General features: G+C 33.3%; 1 protein-coding gene across 1 annotated transcript in view; it reads right to left on the reverse strand.

Annotated features, from left to right (window-relative positions):
* Positions 1–26,833, reverse strand: part of LOC130445025 (hemicentin-2-like) — a 517,421-nt gene that overhangs the window by 222,728 nt on the left and 267,860 nt on the right. The window contains exon 5 of the mRNA XM_056780490.1: positions 23,405–23,588. Within this exon, the coding sequence (XP_056636468.1) occupies positions 23,405–23,588 (184 nt within the window). The remainder of the gene's footprint in view (positions 1–23,404; positions 23,589–26,833) is intronic.

Raw genomic sequence — 26,833 nt, forward strand, 5'->3', positions numbered from 1 at the left:
TTTTTCATGTAAAAACATTGAGGAATTAGCTACTGAAATAGCAAGTCAGTTTAATATGAACTCATGTTCTGTTGAAAATGAGTTGGTGCAGATTATATCAGATATACATCTCAAAGCTACAGCATCTGATACAAATTTCTGGTGTTTTATAACTGAAGATAAATATCCGAATCTAAGGCAAATCGCCCTTCAACTGACGGCATTGTTTGGGTCAACTTACTTGTGCGAGTCTGCATTTTCTGAAATGAAGATAATTAAGTCAAAATATCGCAATCGACTAACTGACGATCATATGTCATCATGCTTGCGATTAGCACTCAGTGGTTACGTACCATTTTATGAAAAGTATGCTGAGGACATGCAGTGCCACGCTTCAACATCCAAAGCCACTCTTTAGTTAGGTTTAACACCATATGTAACTCTTTTGTTTTGTAACAACCAATAAACTTGAAATTTTGAATAGCTACGACTTTTTTCATTGATATTGTAGAGAAGAACCTAACTAAACCTAACCCAAACCTTTACTAAAATAATGTACCTATATTGTGCAGAAAGCTAATATCTATATATGCTACGGTACATTCTACCTGGGTAGGTAGGGTGTATCGTATATGTACGACAACCCTGCATCACACATACTTGCAGCCTCTTAGAGTCGATCGTAAGTAGTCTAAAAATATTGAGGTAGATCACCAGCAGTTCAAGTTTGAGCACCCCTGGTCTAGAAGATATAAAAAAGTACTTATCAAGTAAGCAAATAATGCATTTTCCTCACTTCGTGTTTGGGCTTAGCAAGATAAGAACAGATACTCTTTTTATGTAATAGGTTTGTTTTAACCGTCCATTTGTCATATTTTCTCTTATATTTGTTTTAATAAAACCTATTATAATTACAGTGAAATAGATATTGTTCGTAAGGAAGTTTCTAGTTTGAATTCATACGTGAGCTGGAGACTTCCCCCTTCGTCTCGACTTCGCTTAGGTTTTTCGGGAAAATAGAATAAAATCATAGTTTGTGAAAAAAGTCCTTTCCATAAAGTTACCGAAACGCGATAGGAATAAAAAAATATAAAATTTAATGTCACATGAAATACATAATTGAGTTAGACGTGATTTGTGCTTGAATAAGAAATTACGAGCAAAGTTTGATTCCATTCGAAACTTGGCATAAAAGCAATTTAACTTAACTTGGAGGATCCAACTTGCTTCAAAATGTCCGCAATTACTTTCTACTCAATATAAAGTTTGGCATTCGGTTGAAAATTATTGAAATTATGTGAAATCCGAGCATTTTTTTATTGTGTAAAAACAATTTGTTCCAAAATTTTTTGTTGTTGAAAAAATCCAATCTTTCCATGAGTTTTTAATGACCATGGAAAGTAATAATATTCACTAAAATCATAAACCCGGAAAATCTGTATGTCTGATAGGATACAAGTTAATTTGTAGAGATACTGATTACGCAAAGAAACATCATCCTATTCTTGAATAACCAATTCATCGACGAAAGTGTGATGTGAACGTAGCTTTGCTTGTCCAGGCCAAATTCAGTCATCATCTTGCGTCAGTGAAGAGCAAACGCTTGTCGTTGATGTTTACTTTCCAAGCAATGATCAGAATCCAGCGCGCCTTGTGTCCGCATTAATTTTGTCCTATTCGTCCATGTTCCAGACCAGAAATCCATTGTCATGTAGGTCACTACTTTTAGACCAATTGGAAATGCGACAAAACTGAAGTCTCTCGACTTATCAGATCACCTGAGAACATAGAGGCAGTGGGACTTTCGACTCTCCGAATATGCCTAAAGTTTTCCGCGAGACGCGTTCGAGGTTCTTCTGAAAAGTTTTGCACCAACAAAGAGTAACAGTGTTATAGAAATTTTCCTCATTTCTAGCTGAGATAGACTTAGGGGATATTTGGTTCCAACTGGTCAATGCAACTGCACTCATTGCAAGAGCATCTATGGCTATTTCAATGAAACATTTCCCAGGACAACTCATCTAATTCAGAGGTGATTTACAGTGGCAGGCCCAATTTGTCTCCTTGTAATTTTTCTCAAGAAATTTATGGAAACAGTTCAAAGATCCATTAGCAGATTTTAATCTTGTAATTATTATATAGTTTGTGGTTATTATTTCTAGACTGTATAATTTTGGTATTATGTCTTGTAACTTTTTTAGTGATTTCTAGTGATGGTTTCTTTGAATGATCCTCCTCTCCTAATCTCATTGTCAATGGGTTATCAAATTTTTAATTTCAAAATATTTTTATATCTAACACTGTTGATACTCTCAGAAATGTATTTGTAGTAGGTATTTATAATTAAAAGTAGTAGAAGCTTCAGTAGATGAAACTAAATAACTTAAAAGGTGAAAACATCAATTTCAAGTACCTAACTTGTAGCACTTTTAAATAAATGTTAACCGCGCCCATCCATTTCACCGAAAGTTTCGCTTGTTTGAAGTAACACAGAGGAAATAATTCTACTATGTCTACCTGTCCGAACTTTTCGTTTCCTAGCGTTTTATTTGTAATTCACTGTTAGGTGTTTTTGTTTTAGTGGTAAACACAAAAGAATATTCAGAACAACATTAGTACAACTGCAGTTTATAACAAATGGAATCAACTTGGTCATCAAGATATTTAAAAAAAAAACATAACAGAAACGAAACATTAAAACATAAAACATTTTTTGTTACCATATGTACAACGACTTTCCCAATAAAAATCAAATTATTCCAATAAATATGATGTTAGTATAAGTTATAAAGGACATAATACGGTATCCAAATATTTCACTAAATTAAAATGGACACCAGAAGTAATATTAGAAGTAATATTATATATCAAGTGCCTTGTATTAATTGTGACGTTGTCTACATAGGGCAGACCTCTTAATATTTAGAAACTAGACTAAAAGGTCATCAATACGATAAAAAGAAGAAAACTGCATTAACGAACCATGAAATATCAAAAAAACATAAAATCAATTATAAAGAATCAAAAATCGATGGAACGGAATCTAATAGATTTTTTAGAAATATTTCACATTCATAAGAATGAAAAAGCTATATATGATAAAAAAGACGTTACTAATTTTTGTAAAATTTATTTCTCTATTTTAAAAATTCTAATATAACTACAAATAATCTAATTGATTAAGTACTGCTACATATTTGAGACGTAAGGACTGAGAAAAAATTAATTTTTCTTATTAGGACAAATTTCTATTTTGATGTTCATGATGATGTAGGTGATATATTGATTAATATAAATACGCAAATTGTCAGTGTCGATATCAAATTTTGAAAAAGACTGAAGTTAAGTAAATTTTATATCAATCTCTCAAAAATTATGGAAAAAACTAATTTTGAAGCAGAAAAGACCAAAGATAAAGAACATTTAGAAGCATTAATAATTATATGTATATATATTTTTGAAACTATTTAAATTCATGAATAATAATTAAGACATTTCAATATTTATAAGTTTGTGTATTAGTTATATATTATATTACGATCAATGATGATGAATTATATATTATAATTAGGACCATCATAATATTTTTATGTACGGTCTAACTGGCTTTATTTACTTCATACTTTTAATGTACTCGATGTATATGAATGGGGTTAATAAACTATCTATCTATTTATCTATTTTCAATAGGTTTCATCCTACTATACTTTTTCTTCACTTTTTACCATTCTTAAAGGCCTCAACTCTGGTCTATTACCTTAAAACTGAAGATAATTCATTTCTACTATCGATGTGATTCGATTCGTAAATAATTCGAAGTATACTTTCGTATTTAATCTAGTAAATAATGGTAATAACTCATATTGCATCATTTTATCAAGAGTAGTTGAATAAATAGAACAATAAACTAAGATTGGATGAATATTGCTATGATGAAAGTGACTATTGTTTTCATTTCCTAAATTTCCTAGAACATAGTAAAATATGAACGTTATAAGACGACGAAATCAGTAAAATAACATTTGATGATTTACGTGTGACTACAACATAAAGTTTATATATAAAATATAATTGAAAGACAAAATTGACTGAGAATGTTCAGTCTCCGTGCTCTAGAATTTCCTTTAACCTTTTATGTTAGCACCGAAACATTATGAATCATTCGCTGTTCTCTATTTCATTTGCAGTAAAGTTAAATCAATGAACTTGATATATTTTCGTCTACTGTGCTTCATAAAATTTCTTATTTCTCAAACATAACCTATGGTAATGATCATGAATAGAATTGGATATTGAGAATATTGAGATTTGCTATTTGAGACTGTTTTGCAATATTTCACCAAAATGTGTTATGAATAAAGAATATAGAACAAAAATTAAAAATATTAAATTCTATTGAGAAGTAAGGAGTAATTTTTATTATATTTATTATACATCCTGTTTTCACAGAGACGTAATGGTGGAATTTTCAATGTATGTACACTGCGATCCAAAGGATCTACTTGTATTGTGTCCCCCTTTCTTGCTGCGATATTGATGAGTCCAGTGGTTACAGCTGATCCAATAATTCCACTCCTTTCAAAAAGATTGGAATGTGGGATGCCTTTATTTGCCAAAGATTTTCGTCTTCCATTTCATATGCTTCTAGATGTGTTTCACATTTCGAGAGAAATTGGATAGAGGTTTCGTCCTCTGTGCAACAAAACCTGCACGCCGCATTAACTGCTAGGCCTAGCGTCTTCTGGTGTTTTTTCCATTGCTCTGTAACTGATATCACAGAAGGGTTCAGGTCCCATGAAGGGCCTGTCTGTCTTATCAGCTATTTCATTTCCCTTCGCTTCAGCGTGTCCTGGAATCCATTGTAGGGTAATTTCATTCTTCTTGCCTAACTTGTTCAATTTTTCTTGGCAATACCAAACGAGTTTGGATTTTATGATATTGGAGCTTAGAGCTCTCCAAGCTCCAAGCTCTCTCTTAGATCCTCTCTAGATTGAACCGAATACATTTTTCAATTGCATAAATTTCTGCTTGATATTCTTGGAGCGCTGCTCAGACTTTCAGAGTGTTTGGTTCTGGGCCCGTACACTCTTATTCCAAATCCATCTACTGTTTTTGATCCATCCGTATTCCATTTAATGATATTTCTGTTAATTTCTTGTATGATGTTTTGGTCTCACTTGCTTTACAGTTTATTATTGAGGTGAAGTTTTTGTGACGTCCTGAGGCATGTCCCATGGTTCATCATTATTTAGGAATGGGTTTTCTTTGATGATTCCATCTCTGAACATTCCAAGTGATGTTTTCTATGCCACGCTTCCCAAAACTTTGTGGAGAGGTGAGAGATCTAGAATCACTTCTGGTGCAGCTGTTGGGCAAGATATTATGGCCCCATTTGCATATAAGCAAGCCAGTCTTTATACCTTTGAGAGATTGTTTCTCGTGGTAGTCAGACTAGTTCTAGTACTCCAAACCACTACCCCATATATGATGATTGCACTCACAATTGCCGTGTACATCTACCGCGAATCTTTGGGCTACAACCCCAATTTAAAAAAAATTTCAATGCGCTAAATAAAAAAATATTATTGAAATTAATTATGAGAAAAAACAATTATTTATAACGCGTCTTGTATAGTTACTATATTTAGGAATCGTTGGTAACGTTCATTGTAAAATTTGTATTATTGCAGAATCTTAGTCCTTTCGGTATTTCATGCTTTAGAACTAAAGATGGTGAAGCCGACGGTTCGCAGGTGTTTTGATTAAAGGTTGACAAGGGTTAAACAATTCTATTTTTCTTTTCTTTTATAGAAAACAATAATTAAAAATCATTCTGACTTTATTAACGAGAGTCAGACACCGATTGTGCTTCGTCCTCCGTGACACACGTCATCATGTTTGTTAGTAGGGTTGCCACGGCTATCACAACCATAATAATCAAATCTATGACGTTTTTTAAAATAGATTCACTACGAAAACAGAAATAAAACTGATGAAAATGTTTGGTTTATTTATGTCTTCACCTATTTTCCTATTTTAGAAAGAAAAAATTGATAAATCTTACCATGTCGCAGATGATCTTACTCTTATGAACTAAGTGGCTTTTTTGTCAGATATATGCCTTTCCAAGGTCAAAAAGAAAAACTTCTTGGATTAATCCCGCGGAAAAATACCTTGAAGACAATGGGTTTAATTTAAATACAATCCTTTCAATAGCAGCCGATGGAGTCAGATATATAACAGAAAAATAAAGAGAAAACAACGAGATTTCAGAGCAAAATAAGTCACTAAATTCTGCAGTAGTTTCACCGTATAATACACCAATAGGCGCTTTGTATCCAAACATCTCTGACCGAAATAGTTGAGGTTATTAATTTGGTAATCGAAATTGTCAATAGCATCTTTTCAAAAACACTCTACTAACCTAACCAATTTAAAAAATTGTTAAACGAAATGGAGATTCAGTATTCCGACCTTCTTCATAATAATAATAAGGCATTAACCACCCTGAATTGAAGGGTGGTTGCAGAAATTTCACTTTATGGTGGATATCACAGCGAAATCAAATGAACTAAATTTAAAACTGCATGGAAAGGAGAGCTCAGCCTATAATTTAGTACAAGAATTCGTTTGTTTTGAAGAAAAATCAATTCTTTTACAGAAGATAAAGCAGCTGTAAGTTAGTTCATTTTAATTACTCCAGCACACTTGTAAAAATAATATAAGAAGAAATTAAGGAATTCAAAAACAGCAAAACCAATCTAGCAATGATAGTAAATCCTCTCGACACAACAATCTACATTGAGCCTCTTGGAATTGAAACTGGATATGTAGAAATGCAATTGATCGATTTACAAAGTAAGGCTTCGTGGAGTGGAAAATTTACAGAGCTGAAAAGCAAGTTAGAAGAGCTGGAGGTCCAGAAATTTATGCACGTAACGTAACAAAAGTGGACAGCAAGCGTGAGTAGCCAGCTAAGAAATGAAAATTGATGAGTTATGTTTGAAATTTGAAACAACGAATCCAAGTTTATCCAAACTTTCTAAGACCATGCAAAGACAACACCCCCATTGAATTTGTTTGTCCAATTGTTTGTTATTGAGGTACAAGATAGGGTTGTAAGTAAATGTCTAACTGTTTTAATTTTTGTACTCAAATTATTGGTAGTTATTCAATATTATCTAATTTGTTATTGGCAACCAAAAATTTGTTGTAATTTTTGGCTTTCCTCACTCGAAAGATTGCCGACTTCTGCCTTAGCCCATTCTGGTAAATTCCTCAAGATTTTTCAGTTTCAGATATTTTGCAACAAGCTTCGGGACAGCACTGATAGTATGGCATCCAGCATGTTGGGCGTAGCACCTACGTTTCCGGTATGCAACAAATAATCTTCTGCTGTTCATATTTTTAGGGCGTAGATCTGCATAATTACGGTAAAGTAGACGGGGTTTGAATGTAAATCCCTCATAGGTAATGGTAAAACTTGACATATGATTATTCCCATCTCGCAAAAAGACAATAAACCGGTTATCTTCCACATCGTATCAAATCATCTCTACGATATACGCCAAAGATTCCAAACACGAAAATCACTTTTGGCAGTAGATATTGTTCAACTGAGCTTTCGCATAAAATGTGGTTATTTGTTCTGCCCAAAACCTGGTTATTTGGTTATTTTCTGTTGCCACAATCTCTTTTATAGCTAAACCACTCTTTAACAATTAGAATCGACTCCATAATGTGGAATATTTTCCTCTTCGACAAAATAAACTAGAAGTATATCACACTTTCAAATTTCAAATTTTTTGAGATCTCGCCATGTTATTAAAAGAGAGTTGATAGTCTTGTTCATATCTCGACCTGGAAAATCAATAATTTCATCTTCGTGTCAAGAGAATCTTGATGAACATCTTTGGGTTTTCAACTGTTTTGGTCGGCCAGTATATTATTTTTTGCAATCTAGATCTGAAGATTCCATTGAAATGTCGCCGATATTCCTTTCATTTAATTATTTGGGATCGAAGCTGCCGATTAATCTATACGAATATAATTGAAACAAACGGCAAAAGCCGGAGTAAATGAATTATAACAAGAAAACTTCCAAGATTACTTTCACGATCCGGACGGGTGTAGGTAGAAACGATAATGTCGTTTTTTTTTCCTTAATTTGTGACTGATCTTTAGCGGTTTAATATTAATTTGTATTCTGGAACACCGAAGAATATTAAAGTCTCGAAAGCATTAATATTTTTTTTAAATCTAGATTGATAGGATTTTCTTTGAAATAAGAGAAAAGGTAGAAGGAAAGTCCATTTTTTTGAATTTTTCTCATTCTTTATCGTAATTTTAAAGATTTTCTCGAGTCTAATTTTTTGTTTATATTATTTCATATTACAATGAAAATTAGTACAATACACTCAATGATATAATACCTGTAAATTATAAATTAAAAAATTCTAAGCATATTTTTTTAGTAACTGGTAAATTTTATTACCTACCCCATTCTCCCTTTTTAATAATGTTAATACTAGACTCTAAACAGCCATCACTCCACAGCAACAACTTGTGATTCCTCTAAGGCTTTCGATTGTGTTAATCATAATATTTTAATTAACAAATTGCAGTACTACGATTTCAGTGGAACACCTCTCGCATGGTTTAAGTCATACTTTACCAACAGAAGTCGGGTTGATTTAACAATGTCTTCTTGAAAGGCAATAGAATTTGGAGTGCCCCAAGGCTCAGTACTATACACTTTTTTGTTTTTTCTGTTTATAAAACGACATCGTCTATTGATGAAATGGAATAGGGCTTGTTGTGGACAATTTCCTGGAATGGGATTTACATATTGCCCCCTTATCTAAAAAATTTAGTTCCTCCTGCTTTGCATTGAGATCAGTTTCCAAAGAAGTGAACTTATCCACCTCCTTAACAGTCTATTATGCCCTCATTCATTGAGTTACATATCCGATATGCCCTTCCCTTCTGGGATACGTGGTGAAACTCAATTTGATCGAATCTTCAAGCTACAAAATAGAGCTGTTAGATATTTACTCGTTCTAAACCTCAGGACTCACTGCAGGGACTTAACTCTTTGTTTTGATGTGCATAATAATTTGAGATCTTCCTTTTATGATAATTGACAACAAAGTAACAGAGATCTATACAGAAGTCTAAACGTATTTTTATTGTAAAATTAGATTTTTTCTTATAAATACTTGGAAGTGTGCCTTCCTTAATTTCTTCAAAATTACCCTCTCTATGAGCTATTTAAGTAAGTATTTACTAATAAAAATATTAATCAAGAAATTAATAATTTTTGAATGATTTATTGAGAATAATTGTATAAAAGTTGACATTTCCAAATTCTCTGCTATTTGTTGACCACCATAATATTCTAACCAACCTTGATCAAATGATTTTAAATATACTTTTCCTATATATAATGGCAAATAATCAACCCCTAATGTAGATGGATAAGATATATTTCATATTATTCATATAAATAATCTTGGAGTTAAACAGAGTTAAACACTTTAAAGTCAATAACTGACAGAAAAGTTTGAATTTAGCTAACTCATACCCCAATCATCCTCCAATTATAATTACAAATAAAGTCAATATATTTATAAAAAATGTTAAACAAATAAAATAAGGTGTAGAAAAAATTAATCATAAAAATATTCTTCCACTAAAAATTACAAATAAAATTAAACCTCTTATTCTTTCTAATATAATTATCCTTCTCTCATGAATTATATGTGTAAAGATAAAAACAAAGTTCTAGGAAAAATTCCAATCCTATTTTGATAAAAAAAATTTGATTATTGCATATTGTATATCACATGTGAGGATGCAAAACTTTTTCAAGCTGATTATCGTTTTCAGCGAATGCGACTGGAACGGTTCGATTATGAAGAAAATGGAACATCAAATCACTTCGATGCTTCTTAATCACAAAATTACACACCCTGATATCATTTCATGAGAATAAGAGAATTACGGAGAATGAAAATGTGTGATTTGGAAAACGAAATATGGAATAGAATGGAATGGAATGGAATGGAATGGAATGGAATGGAATGGAATGGAATGGAATGGAATGGAATGGAATGGAATGGAATGGAATGGAATGGAATGGAATGGAATGGAATGGAATGGAATGGAATGGAATGGAATGGAATGGAATGGAATGGAATGGAATGGAATGGAATGGAATGGAATGGAATGGAATGGAATGGAATGGAATGGAATGGAATGGAATGGAATGGAATGGAATGGAATGGAATGGAATGGAATGGAATGGAATGGAATGGAATGGAATGGAATGGAATGGAATGGAATGGAATGGAATGGAATGGAATGGAATGGAATGGAATGGAATGGAATGGAATGGAATGGAATGGAATGGAATGGAATGGAATGGAATGGAATGGAATGGAATGGAATGGAATGGAATGGAATGGAATGGAATGGAATGGAATGGAATGGAATGGAATGGAATGGAATGGAATGGAATGGAATGGAATGGAATGGAATGGAATGGAATGGAATGGAATGGAATGGAATGGAATGGAATGGAATGGAATGGAATGGAATGGAATGGAATGGAATGGAATGGAATGGAATGGAATGGAATGGAATGGAATGGAATGGAATGGAATGGAATGGAATGGAATGGAATGGAATGGAATGGAATGGAATGGAATGGAATGGAATGGAATGGAATGGAATGGAATGGAATGGAATGGAATGGAATGGAATGGAATGGAATGGAATGGAATGGAATGGAATGGAATGGAATGGAATGGAATGGAATGGACGTTAGTATGAAGTATTCAAAATAGATTCCGAATCATAACTAGGTAGGGGTGGAAAGGGTTTACACAAAATATTTTTTTTCTGATTTATGGAAAAGATGCGGGAGATCCAATTTCGTGTTTTCGTTATTGAATACCATGTTGATATAAATTCTTGATTTGATAATAAAAACAAGTTTTTGATTGAATTTTTTCTCGAAAACATTCCTCATGGAAATCAATATACACCTTACAACATGTGATACAGTGAGGAGCCATTATAGAAACAATAAAGCAAAACTAATACAAGAAACATACAAAATTGAGGTCATTCGACAAATAGCCAGAAAAGATTTATAGACACCAATTGGTGGTACAATATAGCATAAAAGTGTAACATCGAGGATATTATGAAGTGGGCACGGTGATGAATTGTAAAAAAAAACGATTAGTAACTTCGCTATTAATTCAAAATTTTTAATGAACAAAAATTATATCCTCACTGTTAAAGAAAGACAAATAATTATTTGATCCGAATTCATTTTCCTAAGTTCAGAAGTCATCGATATCTTTAATGGCATATCCAAAAATTTTTAACTAAATTTTCCCGAAATACACAATGGACGGTTAAATAAACTTCCGATGAAAAATTAACGAATATTAAAAACCGCGTTTTTATTCGGAAAACAAAACGTAGTGCCGCAACCGTTTTTTAAAATTTGAGAGAGAATGCGTTCAAGTTAGGTCCCATTTAGGTTTATATTTCATTAAGCTGTGTCGTATATGTCAATTTGTTTGGCCTTTTGCTTATCTGCTGTACCCTTTGTAGATCCACTTTTTATTCTCTAGCATATTTCATTTAGTTAAGAAAAATATTTTTGATGATAAATGCCGTTTATGCAAAATAAACGCTCCCTTTTGAATAAAACATGACTGAAATCATTTTTTGTCACTTATCTTATAGTTTTTTAGTGCTGTTGCCAGAAAATAACCACTACTAGGATTTAGTTCATTGAAGAATTGTTATACAGGTGAAGCAATTCAACACAGCGTTGTTATTTTGGAAATTGGGATAACTACATTCCAATGGCTCAAATAGGTTTCTAATTAGCTGAACATCCTCTATATTTTCAAGATTTGGTCTGTTTCCAAAACCTTAAGAATAACTTCGTGGGAAATCATTTTCTTCACATAATGAAGTCATTAGAGTCATTTATTAGAGACCAGAAATGCTGACAATTTGATGGTGGAAATGAGTTTACCTCAATGGAGAGAGACTGTATTAGGAATTAAAAATAATATCTAATTAATTATTATAGGTACCAGGGGTGAAGAAAGCTTTAGTACTAACTAAGAAGTATAAGATTCATCAAAAAATTGCAACAAATGGTGCTAAGTGACCGTCCCATTAAGGTTAAAGGGATAGAAGAGGCCATCGGTATATTAGCGTATCTATTGACTGAAGAGGTGAAGATTATGTATTCGAATGAATATTTCCAGTGCCTTATGGAGGCCGTTTAAGCAAAATGAGTCGGATTTTTTGAGTCAATTCATTAGATGAAACCTGGAACCACCATTACACTCCTGAAATGTAAATAGTCAAGACAGTCAAGTGGCGAACCTGCTTCGAAATAGGAAAAGACCCTTTCGACGACTGAAAAAGTGAAACAATAACATCATTGCTTGATAAAGTGAATTGAGAAAACGCTTTTCCATCAGGACAACGCGCTTTCTCACACTGCGGTGTTCGTCATGTCTAAAATTCACGATTTCACTTCGAATTGGTTGAAAACCCACTGCATTCACCAAACCTGGTTCCTAGCGATTTTTTCCCGTTAGCTAACCTTAAATTGTTTCTTGCAGAAGAAAGATTTCTATCAAACAAGCACATTATCTTCTGTTTTAAGAAATAATCATTATTTGAAACTGTTAAAAGGGCTGGAGTGTATAGTTTTACAAAGAAACTATATTAAAAATTAAAAATGATTATGGACAAAAAATTCGATATCTCTATCTCTCATACATATCTTATGTTTGGGAATAATTTTAGTTTGGGGAGAATCTAATTCATGTCAAAGCTTTTTTGACAATTTTAATACGAAAATTTAGAAAAATACAGGACTAAAATCAAGTGTTGCTCCAATTAACTGAATATACCTTACAGGTATTCAATAAGGTAGCATTTTAATTAAAATCGGTATCTCTCAACAAAAACTGTGAAATTACCGGAAAAGCCAAAACAGAAATTAATGCGAAAATATTTTCCGCCGCGAAAGTACTCTACTCTCAACGGATTAAATTTAATTAAGTCTACATTTTTACACCGCTCAGAAAAAGTTAGGTTCACGTCGTATACGGAGAAAACATACCGCACACTTCACAATCTCCATGAAATTACATCGCACTACCAGTTAAATAAGGTCGAAAAAACATCCCGGTTCATACAAATTAAATCGATACTTAGAAAACCGTTGGAATAGGAAATTTTAGAGATTTAAATTTCAAATAGATGCGTGGACAGGTGGTAATATATAACATATAAATGCTTTTAAGTTGAGTAAATTTTACCAGTACACAGGTTTGCATTTGGAATGTTGATTTATGATTTAACATAATATTGAAACTTATTCGGCGGGATGGAAATTTAGATATTAAATTATTTTAAGTACTAATTTTCATAGAATGTGTTAAAAAAAACCGGAGTAAACTTTATATCACAGCAAAATATTATGTTTTCTCATACACTGTAAGTACGTAAGTAATAATTACCAAATAGGAATCGATTGCCTTTGACGACGGTTAAGTCAACTCACCCCTTTTGGGTGGTAATAATTTATGCCATATATAACGTGTATCTTATTTACTTTAGAAACATTCTGTATTGATTAAATTTCATTCAAAAACATAGAAATACCTTTCATTTCATCAACAACGTCAAACTACACTGCAGATCCAAAGTTTGAGAACACCTTAAAGTTGAAAAATTAAATAAAATATCAATTTATCAATAACAATAAAACACTTTTTGAAAATCAGTACATACTTCCATACATAGTAATGGGCCCATTGTCAACTTTTGACTCTAATTATATATTCTTTTCAAACAAAACAAAACAAATATGCTGTTTGAAAGACACTTTAATCTGTTTTGATGAGTATAAATTTATGAAAACTTATTCCTATATTTAACATAGTGAAATTAGGCATCAAGCAAATTAAGATTTTTCATAGAGTTATTGACAATTCAAAACTTAACACTCAACTTCTTAATAATGGTAGGAGCAGCAATCTGCAAATCGCTCTTTTGATCTTTCCTTCTTCGGTCGCTATTTGAGAATAAGACAGATCCTCATTGTTCAAGTGGACGATCTTGTCTGAAATACGGACAATCAAATTGTTGACAGTCTTTTGATATATTGCTCCAACTTTTGCATAAAGCATTTCACATTTTCTCTCGCGAAGATGGACCACAATTATGGATGTTCCTAAGAAGCTCTTCTCACAAAAATTCAATGAGTATGAGATCTGAGCTTTAAATGGGCCTAATCATGTTTATTAACACCAATTGTGCCTCCCTTTCCCCCAAATTTTCTTCGAATCATTTGGAACTATGCTTGGAATCATTATCCTGTTGGAAAATCTTCACCACCTATTAATAGCAAATCCGAAGGAACTAAATTTTGTCCTGAAACTTTTTTCTACTTTTCCTTTCTCATTTTTCCTTCAACTTTGATCAAATAGCAAATTCCATGGCTAGAAAAGTAGCCCAAGTCCATAATTGAGCCATCACCATGCGTTATTATTGGGACCACACAGTCTGGCATCATCTTTTCTTGGGCATTGCGTCAAACGTATGTTCTTCCAGAGAACTTTTTTAAAATCTTCTTCAGCTCAATATCAATTGACAAGGGCCCACTGCATCTGTTTTTTCTTGTTTTGTGGCATTTCGAACGGCGATACGACCATACAACTTTGAATCTTTAAATCGCCGTTTTACTGTAGTAAATGATAAAGGTTTAACTTCAACGATTGAGCTGTTGTTGTTGAAATGTCTATTTCGCTTGCTGGTAACAACAATGAAATTATCTTCACTTGATGGGATAGTTCTTGGCCTTCCCCAGCGTAGACGATTTCCTAGTCTAGGATAACTTAAATTGTAAAGCAATCTCACGTTTGGATTTGCCTTTATGATGTGAAACAACGATGGTAGAACAAACTTCACTGCTAATTTCGCGTGCTTTTACGATTTTGAGACGTCTTCACTGCAGAAACCACAAGTTTAAACTAATCGAGATTGTTTGTGAACAAACCCATGTAACCCCAAGTAATAATTAATCGGAATCGCATGTTTTTAGAAGGTTAAATAATCCTAATTATTGACCAATGGGAAATGAGAGCACAGCAATTGGTTATTAGAGCATGATAAAATTATTATTACGACTCTACCACCTGGTTCTAACACAGCGTTTGACGGTGCACGAAAGCAATACACGTTCATTGTCCAAAAACTTGGACTTCTTTAGATATTCAGACATTGACAATAGAATATGATAGATAATTATGTTGTATCTTAATCTTTTGGCTGGCACGGTAACAATCATTTATCCTTCTTTTTAAAAGTTTGGGATACTTAGAAATATCTATGTAGCGATTCTTCTATATCAATTTTGCTACTATACCAATCGATAATTTGATTTACTTACACTTTTTGATAATAACATGTCAGCTTAACGTTGTTGATAAAATAATATGTGTTTGTTAGCCAGAAGTGTTCTGTCTGAAGTCTTTGTTTGACACAAATTGATTTCTTTTGTTACCGCAGATCAAATAAATTATTGACAATGGGTTCAAACACATGCAAAATGTATTGCCATAAATATTTGTTTTTAATTGTCTAGAGCAAAACTTTCAGACCAATTTATGGTCAGTAGTGGCAGTCGTATGAGATAGCCATCTGTTTACGTTTCGTGCATTGCCTTTGTCTGTATGGAATGTTTTGTTTTCATTTGACGTGTTTTTAATTTTTGTTTCTATCCTAGTTTTCGCTCCTACGTGTGTTGTTTTACTAAACTTGACCTTGTGTAGTTACCAGTGATATTTATTCCCTTTTCAGATCAACTAAACAATTTATTTCTTTTTGGAAAAGGAGAAATATAAACTCCCTTGTAATGAAGAGTGTCGCAAAAATGTTTGCATGAGTTGTACAGGACTGGACAAGACTACAACAAAGATGCTTTATCACCAAAAGTACTATTAGATTTTCCTGCACTGTTTGTGATTCTGCCACTTTAAAATATCTTCACGATAAACTGTTACTGCTATAGAAAACTCAGATCCTTCTAGAAAATGTCGGAGCTCTAGGTTCCTGCTTAAAAAAGAAGGAGTTTGAATTGAATGTGATGGTAGACAAACTGGAATTTGAGTCTGTATCGAAATTTGAATGGTTTTGGTAATCCCTGAAATCCTGATAGTTGAATGCAGCTGATTTATGTTTGAATTCTTACGTATGATATTAAGAATTTATTTTGTCCATAATATAAATCATCGAAACTTTAAAACGAGGTGAAAGCTCTTGCTGGCGTTATAGATTATTTGTTCAATTTGTTAATTACAAACCGTTTCAATTCGTGCTTCTTGTGATTAGGACGCACGCTATCCCCATCATACATTTCCATTAATATCTATTAATAGAATATTCAATTATTTCACAAATTTGAATTTGAACTGTCACTATATCAGTGTATAATATCAACAATTACCGTTTTTTTTTGATCACACGATTTTACATCGTTTTTATTTGGTATTATTATTCATTTGAGTGATATTACAACAGAAAGGGCTCATAAAATACTTTATTTCCCATAAAAACTAGTATGATAAAAAATAGCAGATTTTAGTTTTCTTTTTATAGTTTTTTGAGGCAGTTTTTCGTATCATAAACCGACACTGATACCCTAAGATATTTTTATCCCAAAATTCGTAATGGAGTTCTTCAAAATTCTTTGAATCTTGAGGAAAATGCTTCACCTGTTCACAACTCATACTTCCTAAAATGTTGGGAAAAAAGGAAATGTTTTTATGATCCTGCTGTACCACAGACAAAGTAAACAATAATATTTGGTTATGTACATAGTAAGAATTTAACAACAATGAAATCGATTTAACAATCACACATAAATATACTTGAAAAATGGTCCAGATACTCGGATTTTCTCTTCTTTTCAGCGAAAGCATGCATAATGTTTCCTAAAAGTGAGTTACATAAAAAATCACTGTGCGAACTAAGTGGTATTCCTTTCGATTATGTAACAAAAATCACATATCTGAAAATGATCTTCCACTCGCAATTAAATTAGAATAAACACATTAAGGACCTTGTCGTCAAATGTCAGAATGGATTAAATCTATTCAAAGTTCTCTCAAACAGACACTGGGGATCTGATCAAGAGACTTTACTCTCAATCTACAAACAGATACTAAAATGTCATAAGATCTAGGGTCGATTATGGCTCTGCAGATACTAAAATGTTTAGATACCATAGCCAATCAATCATAACGCATACTTACTAGAGCTTACAGATCATCTCCCATCGAAAGTTTACAACTAGAACTAGGAGAGCCATCACTATTAATAAGTAACAGATTCGAAATTCTCTACAGTTTTCCTAGATGATATCCGTCATATTATACACACTTTTCCTTCCTATCCGGAAGATTTCGGATGCCTTTTTCGCAAAAATATCTCGGCTTGTCACGTAACCATTTCCACACGAAATATTCTACTTCCTCATTGCTTTCGATTAGACCAAATAAATAATAGTCGCATGGCGATAAATCTGGACTATTAGGAGGGTGTTTCCCAATTTAATTCGTCAACATATTGATCGTAAACCTTCGGTTTAACTGGCGCGCCTTCGTCTTTCTTCCTCCACTCCATACACACGCGTTTACTCTCCGGAATAAAGTGGTACACGCAATCTTGTCTGTGGTGAATATACGGAGCAATAAATTTTCTCCCTCCTCTTTATACCACTGCAAGAGACGCGTGCAAGGAGTTTTGGGACCCTTCTAGCTGGAATTTTGCGGTAACCGAGGTCGTCCATAAATTATTTGCTCAATATTACCTACACTGAGTATTGGCTGACCATCTCATTCGAAACATTTGTTCTAAGGAGGCGCGCACGTGGTATGTTTGCTACCACTTTTCGGCCTTTACAGAAAGCGGAACACCATACATACATTTGTGTGTCAAATAGACACTCATACCCGAATTATTGAGTAATTTTCGAAAAAAATTCTACGCTAAAGTTTTCGAGAGTTTATTCAAAAATTTCAGTTCATATTAGAACAACCCTCGTATTTTGCGGATAATTCAGTAAATATTACTAACAAAATCGATCCAGAAAAGTGGTTTTCTTTTCCTTTTGCCAGTTCAAAAGAAATTTATAGGCCATATTATATACTTTCATTGACTTTTCCGGTAATAAATTTAATGAGGCAAATTCAGCAGCTTCTCTGATATCTGGTGATGTTGGGGGAAAGGCATTTAAAGGTCATTTTCAATATTCACTTCTAGTTGGATTTTTAACACAATTTAACAGCAAAATATCAAAGCATTTAAAATTTACGCATATAAACAATTATGTTAATAGGGTTTACGATTTGTAAATTGCTTTGAAAAACGAGGTATGCTGCGAAACAGATATACGACACATATATCCGAAGTCGCTGATGACTGTAAATACTCCGTTCCCTCTAATTGCAGGTCCCGGGTTTGAATCTGGTCTAGGAATATTCACTTTTTAGAATTCTCTCTTATGTATACAGAACTGAATTGATAATATTTAGCGGTTTACATGATAGAGCTAAATCACTGCCGTGATTAATGGGTAGTATTAAGTTCGAGCAAACAGATATATAATAGGGATATTACACAACAGTCGTGGATAAAAAATAAAAAGTTGGAGAAGAAAATTACAAATGGGACGATAAATATATGAAAATATAAACTCGATTCATTCTAGCGAATAAAAAAGGTGCGGTGAGCAAAATCGTATTACTGAACAAAACAGATACAATCACACGAAACATTCAACATGCGAACCAACTACGTATACTTGACGGAAAGAATACAAAGAACGTTATATGGAAATAAAAAAAACTGATAATTACCAACATATGTTATAAACTGGAACGGAATGCTCGGGAAACTACAAACTCGAAAGTTAAATTACCCTATCACCACTATAGAATATAATAGACATACATTCAAGAATAGATGAACAATTTCGAAATAGTTTACCACAAAACAGAGATAAATCGCCGCAGGCAGGATTAAAGGCTCTACTAGCCAATTGAGATTCGCACAAGCTTGTGTTAATATCAGAAAACAGATGTTTTAAATATACTTGATGTATGTTGGATATGTTTACTCGTTGAAAGTTTATATGTTTGGAATATAGAAACATACCATATGAATTGTATCGACCAAAAACAGGGTTTTCGTTTCTCAAAATTCTATACAAAACTAAATGAATAATCTCCTAAACCCACCAGAAGAATATTGAAAACAGTATGAGTCTGAAACAAATTTCTACCACTTCATCATAACCGAAATAAAAACTTTTACAGATGGTAGTTTGTATTTTTTTGTATAAATTCTAATTATATGTATATTATAAATTTCTAAATAATTTAAAATATATCACTCAATAAGTCGTGTGACTGACACACAGAGGGCGCTGTCATTGTCAAATCCATAAGACGTTTATGAAGTACCGACTTTCAAAAGACTATGAGTGAAACTTCATGGCATTTCGAGTAGTCAGGAAAAAGTGACAACCATTTAAGTGGAGTTACTTTTGTTATTTTCAAAACAATTTCGAGGGATCATTTATCATTACTTCTAGATGAAAAAAAAATACTATACAAGCTCAGCAATGACTTCAAAAGGACTCTGTCTCATCGAAAATAACCTTTTATTTATTGGTTTGTTGAATTTAAACGTGGTCGTACAGACATCGATGATGATAATCGTCCAATTGAAGTGGTTTCTTCAGAAAGCAGTATGTTCACAATTATGCATAAACATTCAACCATGAGAAGGTTTTTTTCAAAGTGGATGCCGCGTTTACTCACAGTCGATCAAAAGAAACAACGTGTTGATGATTCAAAACAGTGTTTGGTTATGTTTATGGCAAAAAATTGCTACTGTTTGCATTTATTTGACCAGAAACAAATTCATTCACAATAATTTCTGCGTATTCACTAAAAATTTTGTCAAACTCCTTTGAGGTACCAAACACGTCCCAAACACCTTACCATTAAGTAGGAATGATTGATCTTCTGTCTAACTCTTATTGCATGATTTTCATTTTGTCCTGAGCAATTTTCAAAAAATGTATTGAATTTCCTGATAGATTCGTCAATGTACATATTTCTAAATTCTTACAGTTCGGCGTTGATTGACTTGATATCATAGTGAGTATAGAAATGGGCCTAGAACGCTGTCCTCAGGTACACTAGATTGTATGATTTGGTAATTTGAGTGGGTATTTTTAATTTTAACTTGAAAGTAGTGATTGGAGAGATAAGATTTCAAACTAAAATATAGTTGTTCCGTTAGTTCCAGTTTTAGTTTGTAGAAGAGACTATCACGCCAAACTCTGTCGAATGCCTGTTGTATTTCGAGAAATACTTCAGCACAGACTCCTTTTCTTCGAGGGATTTTCTGGTTATGTTTACTATTATGTGGCGTTGTTAAATTGATGAGTGTTCGCGTCTGGAACCGAATTGGTGTTGTCGTATGAGTTCTTGAATAGGAACAACGTAAAAAAGCCTTTTCTAGCACTTTTGACATTATTAGGAATAGGATTGTGGGGCGATATGAACTAGCATCTGTTTTGAATTTGCCGTATTTCTGCTCAGTATATGATTCGAAAATTTGTTTTACAACTGTAAATTGTACAAATTGTTTTGTTTCATAGTTTTTCACAAGCCTTTGTTTATAAACTGTGAAAAACTTTTGACGAGAAAGCATTTTTCTCTCTCTTCAAAACAACCAACTTCCCGTATTTGAAATCGGATTGGAGATTCCTTTCAATATCGCGGCATCTCATGGTTGAATGTCCAAGTTAATTGTAAACATACTGCCTTCTGATATCTTTATGTCCTCAGCTATTTCACACAATTCCAATTCACGCTTTGATACAACCAATTTGTAGACTTTTTGATGTTTTCTGGAAAAACCATCTCAATTGGACGACCAGAACGCTCACCATCATCGGTGTCTGTACGACCACGTTTAAATTCAACAAACCAATAAATAAAAGGTTATTTTCGATGAGACAGAGTCATTGCTGAGCTTGTACAGTATTTTTTTTTTCATCTAGAAGCAATCATAAATTAACACACGAAATTGTTTTTAAAATAACAAAAGCAGCTCCTAAAACTTAAATGGAAGTCACTCAATTCTGACTACTCGAAATGCCATGAAATTTCTTTTGAAAGTTGGTACTTCATAAATGTCATATGGATTTGACAATGACAGCGCTCTCTGTGTGTCAGTCACACGACTTATTGAGTGATATATTTTAAATTATTTAGAAATCTATAATCTACATATAATTAGAAATTATACAAAAAAAATTTAAAACTACAATTCGTAGAAGTTTTTGTTTCGGTTATCATGAAGTGGTAGAAATTTATTTCAGATTCATATTGTTTTCAATATTCTTCTGGTGGGTTTAGGAGATTATTCATTTAATTTTGTATAGAATTTTGAGAAACGAAAACCCTGTTTTTGGTCGATAAAATTTATAGGAACGTTTCTATATTCCAAATATATAAACTTTCAACGATTAAACATATCCAACATACATCAAGTATATTTGAAACATATGTTTTTTTATATACGTAAACTTTTGGTGAACCAGGGTTTAATTTGCTCATTTTCAATACGTCCGAGGGGAAGAGAATTGCATGCCAGACTAGTTAGTGTTTTTTATGAATGTAGAAACTTCGAATTCCACATCACCAGAGAGTATGTTCCAGTCAGTTGTATGATAACGGTGCTTGGAGTATGGATACATTTTTCCCGAAAAGATACGGTATAATTTGCGAGAAGCATTTTTAGTATTGGATTTTACCGAAAGTTTAGATCTGCATTAAAGACAGTACAGTCGGTAGATTCTGAATTATACGATGACACGACACAGTCTATAGTTCTTGAACTGGTCTTAGTTATTCTAGTTGGATCCGTTATATGCATGACCACGCCAAAGAATCAATAATTGACTGAAGACATTCTTGATCAGCACGTACACTGGAATAGTCACATAGAATTAGTTTGTTTTTTAGAGGTAAGGACTCCAGTACTGTCAGTAGTTTGTGAGTGTATACACGTCAGTGTCAGTTGTTCTGTAAATACAAACAATACAGAGGTCAAAAGTCTTGTGGTAGACGATAGAAAATTCGAATAATTTCTCAGATATCATTTCATTGAACTGTATTATTTCGGAAATGTCGTTTGTGGATATGATCATAGTACCTCCATGAGATAAATTAGTTCTATTGAATCTGGCTACTGTGGTATAGTTTTTTGACAAAACCAGTCTCATCATAATTGAGTATTCAGTGATGGCAATAATTTCTGGAAAATTAAACTGTTTTCCTTCACTCCAACCTGTCTATGGTGAAAATCATTTCTATAAAATTCGAAACTGGCTAATTCGATAAGTTTTTAGTCGCGACTTAATTTTTTCATGTGAGACAAATAGAATGCCTTCCAAACAGGAATTCAATATAAGAGGATTACTAAAGGAAAAAATAAGAAATGGTTTATAGAATCCGTGCTGTTGTTATTAAGGTTATTTGTCTATTTTCTTCAAAAAGTTCTAGATAAAATTTTCTGACTAGTGCTCAACAATTCAATTTCCTAGTTACCACAAATACTTTGGAACATATTCACATGAAAAAAAATTGGAACGAAATGTTGTTTGTTCATAAAAAAGTTTATTTCCACAAAATCATTTGTTGTTTCATTTTTAATTCATATATTAGTAATAAAAACCAAATATTATACATAATTAAATACGATATGTATCCAATAATCAGTATACCTATATTAAAAATGTTTTGTGTTCATGTTCCATTTTTCCAGGTAACAAAAACTAATTGGAAACTGTGTATGAAGCGAAAATGTTACCAGTTATTGTTCCATTGTTGACTACGGTGATTTTCAGATTAATTAAAGCAGTCTGTTATATTCCAACCACTAAACCGCCAAAAATCGTTCTTTTATACATTGTGGAAGTTCATTAAAATTAGCTACTTGATTAATAAATTGATGACACGTGCGACGTGACGATCAAAGTTTGGTAATAGATAAAAAACTCTATCTAATATTAGAGTCGACTACAAAGGATGTTTCTCTATAAATAACTTATTTGCCACTCGAAGCTTTCTCCTGGAAACGTGGAATCAGGAAAAACAACTTTAACTCGGAGAAACCAAATTGGCATATTTCAAATTGGGACACATACTGATACGACAGAAACTCCAGTGGCGTGGTTGTCAGTATCAGGAAACAAAAATCATAATTGATATTGTGATTATTATGTACTTACCTTCCACCAAGTAATGATTGCAGGTGGCCTCGATCCACGACATCTGCAGGTGATATTATAGCGTTTTCCAGCGCTAAATTCTGGATTATTTCCAATAAGTGTAACTTCTAGTGGTCGTAAGTACATATCGATAGCAGTACGTACAACTAAGGGTGGCTGGAGTCTACTATTGCTTGCTTCGCAACTGAAATTAATATACAAATCAAATAGAACGAGAAAATTATTAGTTTCTGTTAAATTACCACGTTAGAAAGTACTTTTTTGGAAACTTTGATCGGGCTAATCAGATCATGATCTGAATGTTGATTGTTGTTTGGCAACTCATCTAGTTAATCCTTTTTATCTTCTTAGTCCGGTGGGTAATTCAACTGACGGGCTGTTCCATTTGTTTATAGTTTATTGAACTTCAAAATATATTTATTCTCTCCAAATAGCTGTCTACTATTAATTAATAAGTAAATATTATGAAGGAATTAAAGCACAAATAATGAGTGATAGAAATCAAAAGTTCTTGTAGATCATGTTTTGAATTTGAATTTCCTACCAAAAATTGAACGAGGGGGTCGGAAACTATGATCCGAAACTTGTTCCGGGTCAGGATCCGCAATCCGCTGATTTGTAATATGGGGTTTTCCAATAGAGACTTGACAATTTAGAACTTAGTTTGTGAACGCACCTTTTCACTCAATATCGAACTGTCATTGTCAGTTTATTCAGTAGACATAACCTTTTAATCATGGTGACTTACACAAACGAACAACGTCTGCAAATCTTAAAAATTCACTACAGAAATTCGGTGGCCGCTACGTTGAGAGCATTAATTCAGATTTTCGGTCGTAATTCTCGACCTAGTAGACAGGCAGTAACAAGTTTGAGTCTAAATATTCGTTATGTTATGTTGCCGTGCCAGTGAGACTACGGGTTGGTCGAAGTGTCGAAAATATCGCAGCGGTTGAAAAGTCCATAGCAAATGATCCAAATCAGTCAACTCCACGGCGTTCTCAAGTCAATTCCACTGCGTTCTCAAGAGTTGGGCATCGCCAAACCACTTTATGGCGAATTTTGCGTAAGGATCCCACTTTACACCCATACATGATCAGGCCCACTCAAGAATTAAAGCCGATGGACCATTCGAAGCGATGTACGTTCTCCGTTTGGGCTCTGGAAAAGATGCGCCAAATCGAAAAATCATCTTCAGTGACGAAGCTCATTTCTGGCTCAATGGGTTTGTCAATAAACAAAATATGAGGTATTGTGCGGGTGAAAATACAATGTGTTCAATGAAAAACCACTTCATGCACAAAAGATAACTGTTTGGTGCGGTTTGCATGCCGGCGGCGTCATAGTGCCGTATTTTTTCGTCGACGATGTTACTGTGAATGGTGATCGCTATCGCGCCATGATTATCGATTATTTTTGGTCCGGATTGAAATATATGGACTTGGACAGCATGTAGTCTCAACAGGACGGCGCCACAAGTCACACGTTACAATCGATTTATTGAAGAACAAGTTTGATGAGCGTGTTATCTCAATAAATGGACCAGTCTATTGGCCGCCTCGTGAGTGCGATTTAACGCTTATAGCCAACATTGAACGAGAAATAGCAGCCGTTTCGGCCGAAATGTGTGGCCGAGTCATGAAAAATTGGGTCCAACGAATCAACCGCTGCAAACATGCCCGCGGTGGCCATATGAGCGAAGTCGAGTTCCATTTATAAATGTTTTGAATGTACTTCAACCCGATGATGAAGTTTTTGAAATATCTCAAATGGTTCTCATTTTATTTTGAAAAAAAGTAGTCAAGTCCTTATTGGAAAACCCATTATATCTGCACCCGGGTTATAGTTTCTGTAAAGTCCTAAAGTGAACCACACCGAAAGTTTGACACTGGATGTCTCACGAGGCGCGTATATATCTCGAGAACTATTAGAACTACGATATTGAAAATTGCCCATTATGAATTGTAGTATAAGCAAGCAGCTATTTTGTTACAATTTCACATTTCGTGGGAGTTAGTATCGTTTTTATGAAATTCATTATTCTACTGCTGCAAAGGTCTCTCTTATACTAATTCAACGATGTTTATTATTTTGTATTAGGTAAACAAAGTTGACAAATAAAGTCTTTCTTATTCAAAACAGGAAGTTAAGACCCAAAAAGCTTTTCTGGGTATCAAAAGCCGTCAGTGTTAGTAAATAATCGTCAACTATATTATTATTGGTTGGAACTTGAACCTCAACATGTCTTCACGCTCCACTTACGGCTAGTATGTCGAAATTATGATCATCTATGGTAAATGGAGAGGAGGCAGCAGATTCATTCAGAAATATTCTCCCCGATATAAAAGTGCCGGGTAAAAATACTTTCGCTAATGTATAGCAAGCGGAAAACATCAAGATATCAGCCAGTTGTCTAAATTACTATCCAGTGGGTTTTAAATAAACATAAGCAACTTTCAAAATACAAGTAACATAATTGTGACTCCTGCAGATCCAGAAGGAAGACTCCACTTGAATCAAATCATACAGGACCTTGTTTCACAACGATATAGTCCATATTTATTATTATTGGTCGACTAAGAATTTGAGGTGATTGCAAGAAACGCATTTTTAAACTATTTGGGGAATGGAGGTGTATTTCATGCTTCAGTGATTCGTATTTGAATGACAGAGCTTTGACCTCCTTCAATTTATTCTGCCCCATTTGTTTGGGGAGATTTTATTTAATGAGAGAGAGATGGTGCACCTCCTCATTTTGTTTTTCGAGTAAAGCCACATCTGAACTTATATTTCTCAGACAAATGAATTGAGAGAAAGAGTACAATACTTTTGCTGATATAACCTCACCGCAGCCTCGAAACGATAACAAATTGGTGGAATCAATCGTTTGGTCTATTCTTTATACGATCATGAAGATGATTTGGATGTGCTTGCTAAAGCTAAAAATATCTAATCAAAAGCTACTAATTTTACTGGAAAATAAGTGAAGAAATGTAAGGATATGATAGAATATTTGGTGATATTGGGTCCACTATGTTGTGAAATAATAATTCTCATTCATTCAAACCAATAATGATCTTAATTTAAACGAGTGTGATAATCGTGATCAAAGCTTATAAATTTTAAAATGGGATTTCATTTATTTCTGTGTTTTTAGTTAAATAAAACCAATAACCTCCGTTTATGCCATTTATGTGAGGTTTAAACTGCGATTTTGAATGGGAAAAGTCTCCAAAAAACTCAACTAGACAATATTATCAATGAACCATAAGATATTTGAGGATTATTTCAGAAAGCCAACTATTCAAAGACATGATAACCAATGAGATATATTTGTAAATATGAAAAAAAATGTAATGCATTATTTAACTAACAAACATTTTTATGAATATATTTTAGATTACTGACTGTATTTTATAAATAAAAACA

The sequence above is a fragment of the Diorhabda sublineata genome, chromosome 6, assembly GCF_026230105.1.
Source record: "Diorhabda sublineata isolate icDioSubl1.1 chromosome 6, icDioSubl1.1, whole genome shotgun sequence".
Lineage (NCBI taxonomy): Eukaryota > Metazoa > Arthropoda > Insecta > Coleoptera > Chrysomelidae > Diorhabda > Diorhabda sublineata.